The sequence below is a fragment of the Dendroctonus ponderosae genome, unplaced genomic scaffold (assembly GCF_020466585.1).
Source record: "Dendroctonus ponderosae isolate FM_Combo_2020 unplaced genomic scaffold, Dpon_F_20191213v2 Dpon_F_20191213_11, whole genome shotgun sequence".
Lineage (NCBI taxonomy): Eukaryota > Metazoa > Arthropoda > Insecta > Coleoptera > Curculionidae > Dendroctonus > Dendroctonus ponderosae.
In genome coordinates, this window is record NW_026017213.1 from 7,006,344 (window position 1) to 7,015,838 (window position 9,495).

General features: G+C 39.7%; 1 protein-coding gene across 1 annotated transcript in view; it reads left to right on the plus strand.

Annotated features, from left to right (window-relative positions):
• LOC109542731 (pumilio homolog 2) overlaps positions 1-9,495 on the plus strand; it is a gene marked incomplete in the record, with an annotated part of 117,340 nt that overhangs the window by 93,537 nt on the left and 14,308 nt on the right. The window contains 2 exon segments of the mRNA XM_048662711.1: positions 7,124-7,291; positions 7,351-7,518. Of these exon segments, the coding sequence (XP_048518668.1) occupies positions 7,124-7,291; positions 7,351-7,518 (336 nt within the window).

Consider the following 9,495-nt stretch of genomic DNA (forward strand, 5'->3'; position numbering starts at 1 on the left):
CAGCAACAACGCTACACATAAAAACTGATGATGGTGGAAAAATACACCGAAACGTATTTTGATTGGTAAATAGAGACAATAAATGACTGAAACCCATTAATGAATTTTGATTTGGAATTGAAACACAGTCAGGAAAGCATATACAATTGAAAATGAAGTCAATTTCAGTTTGAATGAGGAAATGATTGAACTAGACGATGATCGCTTCATTCAAGTTTCCTTGACACTTCGAACTCACAGCGACAATATTCTAAAGCTGATAACTCTAAAGAGCAATTAATTGCAAATGTTGATTCCTTGCATTTTAGAGAAACCGTAAAAGTGGCTCTATGGAAATCTTCTAATTTTCGCCAAAGGCTTAGTCGGTTTTATTGCAAAGGACTGTAGATAGTGAATTCATTTCATGCTTCATATGTGTTAAATATGATCAGGCGACTGCTGATGCCTGCTAGGTAGGGCATGTTTTTCTATGCTAAACTTAACCAGGATAAAATCCTACAAAATCTACTTCTTGTATGCTGAGGCCTGGCGGCTTTGCACATTGTGGATCAACTGTTTAAGAAATTCTGCATGCCGCGTAACTTCAACTCAAATTCGGTTTAATTGCCAAGTTGCAACTGCGAGCTTTCAGTCAGGCAAATAACATGCAAGCTGAGTTTGTAAGGCGGAAGCTCCTGCGAGCTTTAACCGAACTGAGCCGACGTCATGAATAGGGGTCTTAATCGTTCTCCATTACGTGCTTCGTTTTCATTACCCGGTGGGAAAAAATCGCTTTTAGTCGGCCTTTTCGCCTTTTCCGGTCGATTGGCTTGGCAAAGAAGCAAAGATTCGCATTGGACAGGCGTGTGCCCGTAAAGTAGATCGCCTAACGGGACTGAATTGTCGAAAAATCCGTTAGTGTCCGTTCTCAGGTCGCTCACTTCCCAGCTAAGTGATGACGATTACGTAAATGGACTTTGCGTGTCTTTTTCCCTTTGCAAAACGCAAGTTAATGCTTGTTGCTGTGTATTTATCGGTTGTACTCCTTGCTTTTGAAAGACATTTATTGGCTCAACCATTTCAGTGGAAGTTCGAGATTGCCATTAATTATTTAAGGTAGACAATATGGTTTCTTAGTGGGGCAACCTCGACAGAACCACTGAAGGAATTTTTCCGGGGGCGACAAGGTCAGCCGCTTTGGCCATACATATGGGTAATACCCGCTGACATCGATATGTATGCTTACGCTCACTGAAGATAGAAAAATCTTCTAACGAACATTGAAAAAAAAACGTTCTTCTTGCTGGGTTCTTTGATTAAAGTCCAATTAAACATAATAATCATCGGATTCATTGAATGGGTTTCACGTACGCACGCCTTTGCTAACGGTAAATGTCTTCGCAGCCGACTTGGAGGTCGCTGACTTGGCAGTGTTAAATCGTGATTTTTTGTTTTCCCCTGGCCGGTTGGTTCTTCATGTTTAATTGTACAACAACAGTACTTCCATCGAAGTGGAACACGCCGTGTCCTCAAGGTGTGATGGTTTTGCCAGCGATTTTTGAATTCATCTTCAATCATTAACATTGCGGACGATTATGAATAGTTCTATTTGGATTAAGCGAAGATTGGCCTTCTTCAGGTGGAGAACTGTGAAGATTCGGTGTCGCAGCTTGTTGTATTTTGTCAATATTAAACGTTCTTTGCAGTTAAGGGTACTGGTGTTTTTGAAATCAATTTCGCAGTTTTAAAAATTGGGACTCTTGAGCTTTACGCTTTATTAATCATTTGCAATACTCCAAAAGGCAGTTTCTTGATTTTGTACATTCAATTGTTGGTGGCTCTTTAAAAAAATGGTTAAAGAACATAGTTCTAAGGCTCTGATCACGCTTTTTATCGATGAAGAAGCTTCCAAGAAGCTCAAAAAACATTTTGGTTTTTTTCATTTTCTGCGCTGGAACGTTTTACTGCCGTCGTTTTTATTCCTTTTTACAGACAATTACTTGCATCCAGAAAGAATCGATTGTGTGCCATTTAAAATGCGTAATTTAAGTTTGTTTCCATTTGGCGTAGTAGAAATTTCAATCGATTAAACCCATTTTCCAGCATTAAAATGCCAATTATTTGCCCGAATCGAAGAAATTACTTTTCTCGAGATAACTGCTCGAAATGAGGATAAAAAATTCAGATTTATGCACTTATTTTAATTAATGTCTCGATTGGAATATTTAGTTTGCGCATTAGTTAGCTGGTCATTTGGAACGGCTTACAGCTGGAACTTTCGATTTGGATAAATATGATCAATCTTTAGATTAAATTATATAGTTTGCAAGTGTTTCTTCCTGGGCCAACGAAAGCTGAAAACGTGCCTGTCTGTTCGCCCAATAATCAAAGTTATTATCTTCGATATTCGCGTTGTCATTTCCATTTCACTCGTGCTCACAGCCACTTCTTCTCCATGATAATGGAAATGCACGAGGGTCTGATGCGGTGACAGCGTGGAAATGGAGCCAGCAAAACGCATTATGCTTGCACATACACACTTGTCAGAAAGCGAGCAAGTTTACCTAGACGTTTGCGGGTTTGTTCATAATTGTTTGCGCTCGTAAAACGGTTGTCCATGTCGGAAATCCCAGTTTTAACATGGAGCAAGCATGATAGCTTTAATCCTACAGCTTATTCCCATTATTATTGTGTCTGGATTCATTCTGCCAGTCGTAAAACAGCCGCAGTTCACGGGCAGAGAAAAATGCGATTAATGCAAGCAATAAAAGTAAATAAAACTTTCTTGTTGGCAATTAAGCAATGTAATTGATCGTTAATTAAAATGAGTTGCTAAAAAATCCAGGCGCTGGATCGAAACCCATTAACAAGCCCTAGAATAAGCTAAACTGCGAACGGAATATTGTGGATTTCCCAGCTTTTCAGCCAGCCAAACCTCGATTTTACAGGCATTTTTCACTGGTGACACATGCATGTTAACTGATGACTCGATTCATGGCGCTGAGCCTTCCTTCATCGAGTCAACTGGTCGAATTCTAGAAGTAATGCGACAAAAGTGCGAAAAGTCATTGTCCCCGACACACTTCGGTTGATTTACACATATTGATTATCAAGGAGGATTACACCTTTTTATTGCTATTTAACCTGCGAAGCTCCATTGACCGATGAGTAGTAATTTGGAAAGTCAAAAGCGCAGCTCAACACAGTTTCACCCAGGCCTGCGCCAGCTGGATGGAGTTGAACAAAAATGACAAAATCGCCAGCAAAAATGCTTTGAATGACCCAATTACTATGGCCGAATGTTTTGGAAACCTGGGCCGGCGGCCGTTGATTAATTTTGAAACGCAACTCATAATTAGAACTCGGTAACGAGGCAAAATAATGCAGTTTTTTGCCGCTCAATCGATACGCTTCTTTGGCCAGCAAAACGCGTTGGAAAATATATCGATTAGATTTTTTAGGCGGGGGGAATATGCTCGATTTTCAGCCCTCAAGCGAGTTAATTATTATCACTGAACAACAGGCTCTATCGGCAGCTTATCGACCCGACGAAGGCTGGATGGAGAGCTGGTGAAGTTATTTTATTCTGGGTTTTTTCAAAAAAACGTGTCAGCACAGAAAACACGGTTTACTGATTAATCAAGCCAATAAGTGAATTGACTTTGAAAATGCTTCCTATTGAGCTAGGCCTGGGCAATTCAGTGATTTTTTAACTGAGTTACCACTCATTAACCGATGAGTTATAACTGGTTAACTCAGAGAGCGGCTACAACTCAACAGCGCATCTCAACACAGTGTTACCCTGGCAAGTCCTAATCGAAAAAGTATTTAGATTGATGGCGTGCAGAGTTGCCCCACCCAGCGCATAATGGCGTAAATTTTTGGGTGTGTGTTGGACGATTACGGTTAATTTGCCCCTGGCGTTGGTGATGGACAATTAATGCTCGATATGCATGTTTTCATTAGTCCAGTCGCTTACTACCAAAAAATCTGCAAGTGTGTCAATACGAGACGCCCAAGTCGCCTTAACTAAATTAGTAAAGTTCAACTGCGGCCCACCCGGAGGGGAAAACCCAGTTTTAATGAGTAGTACTTAGACAAAACTGTAGAGCTGCGATGGCTTCATTGTTCGGAGGATGAATGGGCCCATTCTTATCTGACGAGGAAGCGCAACTTCAAAGATACCTCGTTTCGGAATATTTTATTTTTGCCTCTACAGCGTTCAGATTTATGTTCCCGGCCGGGGAAAACGATCGGGCGGCCACCATGAAGGATCGTTCCAACTAACGTGGGAACGTGCCTCCACGTTAGCGAGGCTGAGCCTCACTTAATTGCCAGTCATTGGAGTTGCGGATCAATTAGGGAAAAGACAAAATGTCTTTGAAATCACTCGGGAGAAGTCATTTTGTTTTATTTATTTATGGAAATGGTATTCACTCACGCGCTTTTAAACTGCAGTTGTTTGGGTTGCCAGAACTAAGCTGAGCAATTTTTAGTTAAAACGGTAATAAACCACTTTGTCCAGGTAAAAGTAGCTTCCGGCAATGTTTTACTGGTCGAATTTAGATGCGATGGGAATTCATTATGCCTAGCAAGAAAGGAAACGTTTTCGCGATAAATCATGCTCGATTAAATTCCCAACCCTCTGGAAGACGTCATGCTTTCGAAATGCCTCCTGGGATCACAATTTTGCTATTTATGGCGGCATCAAATTGCAATTAAGTTCACAATCTTCGCGAAATACACCACTTTTCGTTACTTTTTAGTGCTTTGAAAGCTTTTTGGCATGATTGCTGTAGATTTCTTGCAGTGTTTGAACGTCGTTCATATAATTTCTAATACTTTCATTATGTTAATGGACGCAACTGTTGAAACCCAATTTCCATTCGACATTGTAATTGGAAACAATTAAGTCCGAAGTCTTGATTATGCATTTAAACGACCGATTATCCCACTGCGTTACGACACCTTCCGACATTGTTTCAGCCAACAATTATGCAGAGTAATGAAATTTCAGCGGGTGATCGTTCCTTCCTAATCAACAGTGTAAGAAATGGTCTTGTTTCGTTTGAAAAGGCTGCGCTTTGCGCGCTTTTTGGGTAATGTTGTCTGGAAATGAACAAGTTAGTAGTGCGGTCGTTTGTTTCTTCAGTTAATGGGAAAACCGGATGTTTCAAGAAGAGATGGCCGTTTTGAGCCGTTTGTTTGATCTTGAAACTTGTGGTGTTGAGATCCAGAAAACGTTCATTTTTGTCCAACCAGGAGCATCTCGAATTTCGCATAATTTTGCATTTCTTCATTTGCCACCCTGTAGAACACTTATCTGAGTAATTTTACCACAACAGGGACGAACAGAACACAAATGGTGCTGAATAATGGTTCAAACAGAAGCCCACTCGCTTGAAGCAATGAGAATTTATCCAGTTCCAAAGTTTGGGCAAAAATCTCAGAACTGATGAATTTTTCAAGTCACATTAACTCTGACAAAAACATGTAACATAACTTGAAAAGGTTAAAGTCTTCTTAAAAACACACAAGAGACAGAACCAGGAAAAACCCTTGGACAAACTAGTTTTTTTCTTCTAAAAAACTCGCTTTTTTGTGCTTTGAAGCCGGCGGAAATCATTTTCCAGATTTCCTTCTGACGTGTTCATTCTGCCAATTAGTTGTGATAATTTTCTTGTGGCTATTAATTTATTATTTTTTACTTTGTTTCCAATTACTCCAGTTATTCTGTTATATTATATTCAACTACGCGTAAAAATAAAGTTCGTCCCCATGTGGTGGGAATAGTTTGTTGCGATATTTATCGATATTTTATATATATTATATTTATTTTTTTTTGTGCAATAGCACAAATGCACCCATTAGAGAGTTATAAAAGTCCCGAGTTTATTATTAGCGTTAAACGTAGTTTCTACTAAACTTAAAAGCTTCAACCAGCCATAAACTTCCCGTAACTGGAGCGTGCAATTAGGTGTTCGATGGAGTCGTTTAGATACTGATGCTTGATTATATATAATAAAAAACTACAATATGCCACTTCGAGGCCTGCGCTTCTGTTGAAGAATCATGTTTTGCAAACCGATAGTGGCATACAACTAGTGGAGTAGTTTTTTCTGCAAACATCTATTTACCGTACAGCTCGTCTATGCAACCTACTTAGCCACATCACACTAACATACTTTCCTTCTAAAGTATGCGATGTGAAATGCCCACATACTGATTTTAATAAGAACGTAAGAGTAAATGGCGCTATTAATTTGATTGTTTGAAGATTCAATTAATTACTGATGTTCCGAATTTGCGTTTTAAGTCCACAGTTTCAAGAGTTTTTTAGAAAGTTTGAAAAACTATTGAATGATGGGCTGTAATGGATAAAGTCGCGAAGATGTAATACGTAAAAGAAGCATTTCGTTTTCCGCCCATCAATCAATGTAATTCCGTTCTTGGCGAAACGGAAGCAAATTGTCAATACCGAAACTAGTTTTTTTCTTCTTAACGCGGACTGCAGGAATTAATTGAAGATGCCGAATCCGGCCCAAGTCGATAGAATGCAATTATTTAACTTATTTTTCATTGCAAGTCACTTGATGAATTACAAATGGACAATTGCATTGTCGGTTATGGATAATTGAATTATTAAGAGAGCTTAGTGTGATTGAAGGGCTGAAGGCCTGACAAACTTCAACTAGCAATAGCCGGTTCTTGACAAACACTTATGATCCGCATGCCTAAACTCACTTTTTTCGGTGCCTGTTTTAACTATGAGTTTTCGTTCCAAGCGCCCCGATGTGAACGAAATATTTAGGCAAAGCATACAAAGAAGATAAAGTTAGCCGACTGAAAAGTGGGCCCTTTCCAAACTGATAAAATAAATTCGATTTGGGTCGTTCGCTATGATAACATCTTCGTATAAAGCAGTCGGTTGGAACAAATATTTTACTCCCCCGGCTGATTCTGCAACTTTACACAACTGAATATCCCATAAATGGAAAGCGCTTTCGCGCGAAACTCTCATCGCAATTGGCGCAATGTGATTTCGTGCTCTATCTCAGCTTCAGAATAAACAGCTAGTTGCGCTCTTCCATGATTAGATGGCATCTGTATTTTAGTGAAACTGAACCGTTCGTTTTCTTTACAGCAGCTGTTCAGATCGCAGCAATCGCAAGCAGCTACTCCAGGTGCAGCTGCTCAGCTGCAGCTCTTGCAACAACAGCAGCAACAGCAGTATCTGGCGGCGGCTCAGCAGCAGCAAGCTGCAGCCGCTGCTTTTACACAGCAAGGACCTTACGTCCTAAATGCGCAACAAGTAAGTACTTGAGTGGTTGTCCATGGGGCAGATGGTAAAGCGCCCATTTTCCTGTGCAGGAACCATACCTGATCACCACAGGAGTGCCCGCCCAGTATTACGGAGTAGCGCCTTGGGTTTATCCGGCTCCTCCTGCTAGTCTCGCAGCTCTTCAGCAAGGAGCCAGCAATGGAGCCAGACGACCTCTTACCCCAAATGGAACCAATGAAGCTCAACAACAAGTGCAGGTGTGTAAGGTGTTTTGTAAGGCGCATAGTGAAGTTGATTTGTACAAAAATGTTGCCGGTTTTTTGCTACAGCTAAATCCCAATAAGATATGTACAGAAGTTCCTAATTTTCTTCTTTGCAATCTTAACATTTATGACCGATGCTCCCATAAACGTTTTTTTTGCGCTTTTCATTCACAAAATCACAATTCGGAGAGATTTTCAATAACTCCGAGCTGGAATATCCGATTCTATAATGGAATGGCCTGATGGAAAGCAGTTGCGATCTTTTATCGGCTAATATACTCGAACCTTAACTTGTAATCAGGGAAAATGTTCAAAACTAGTGTTATTTGAGATTTCATATCAGAAATTACGACTGTGAAACCGGAAAAATCTAATTTGTTCGGAAAACTTTGCTTTTTGAGTCACTTGAAAACGGTTTAAACCAGAACTACTAAAAAATTCGTACTAGAACAGGTATATAATCTTGTAATAATCTAATAATCTTGTAATACTCAAAACGATTTTTATGGTTTTTTGCCTGTTCAAAATGCGCCCGCGGATGGGCGTATTTCGCCATATCCATTAAAAATATTAATACATTTACTGAAATAAAACAGCACTTAAATATATAACCATCGGCTGTTATCAGTGTAATAATTCATTGTTTCGATTTTAATCCATATTTAATACCGGCAAATTAAAATTTGCTGCAATAGCAGCTTTATAATAAATATTAAATCCGTAGCCGCGTCAATTGCTATTGCCGAGCATTTGAATAATCGAATGCAGTTTTATTGAAAATCTGCTCGTTTTTTTTCACTTGGATTTTCACCTGCACATATTGCAAACTTTTTAATGCGTTGGCAAGCTATCATCACTCTTATTACTGTCTATAAAACCCAACTTCGAGCATTGCGATTCGTTGCGGAAAGCCTTAAAAGTGAAGGGTGTTTTAATGGTTTCGAAAGGGCTGTTTTAATAGGTTTTTCTAATTGCGCATTGGAAAGAGCTTTCGTCCATTATAAGATCGCGTTTATCTTCTTGGCAACAGTTTGTTTTAATAACACGATTTAGTCCTGAAAATCCGTGTTTTGCCGCTTGATCTTCCCAAATATTACATTTCCTGAGAGTCATAAATTTATTTATTATTTAAATTATCTCAAGGTGCTGCTGTATTGCAACTGTCTACTCAAGTCGAGACCATATAGAAAACTTTTATCAGAAGTCGAAAGCACATTCAATTATGCCATTGCCAGTAGTGTCTTTTGTTGATTAAAAACCGTGATAAAATTCGTAAAATTCTTCAGAAGTGCTGGGTTTAGGCCTGGATCACACTGTGTTGAATTGCGCTTTTGAGTTGCTGCCGCTCTCTGACTTGATAAGTTGATAACTCGTTTGTTAAAGCCGATTAAAGCATTACAAAACCCGAGACCCGATCAACCAATTTAGATTTATCAAAAGAGATAGACTTTCGAGGCCATTCCTTGAAACTAATGGATTTTTCGGGATTTTAGGCCATCATTGGGTAGAATTGCTGGTTGACGTTTCGCAAGCACGAGTGGCTTGCATCTTCAGAAGTGGTTTGCTTGAACAGTGTAAGCAATTCTACCCAACGATGGCCTAAAAACCCGTAAAACCCATTAGTTTCAAGAAATGGCCTTGAAAGTCTATCTCTTGATTTTCGAAGACGATTCGACGCGATTCGCTTTTGGGCAAAACTGTAACTCGCAACTTAAACACTGTTGGGGCAGTTTGGCGACGGCCGTCTCAATCGCAGGGCACTCCCCTATAGCTGTCCTTGTCAGTGCACTTGAACGGTGCAATAAACAGAGCGCGGAATGTTTAGCGCTCCCTCTGCGTCTCTTACAGTATAAACTATGCCTGTTCTTCTCTGTCACATTGCATTTACGCGCAACAGTTTGGAAAAGGAAACGCCAAACTGCCCCAGATTAATAAAAAAAATCAGTTTTTGAAAAATCGGCGTGTATAGTG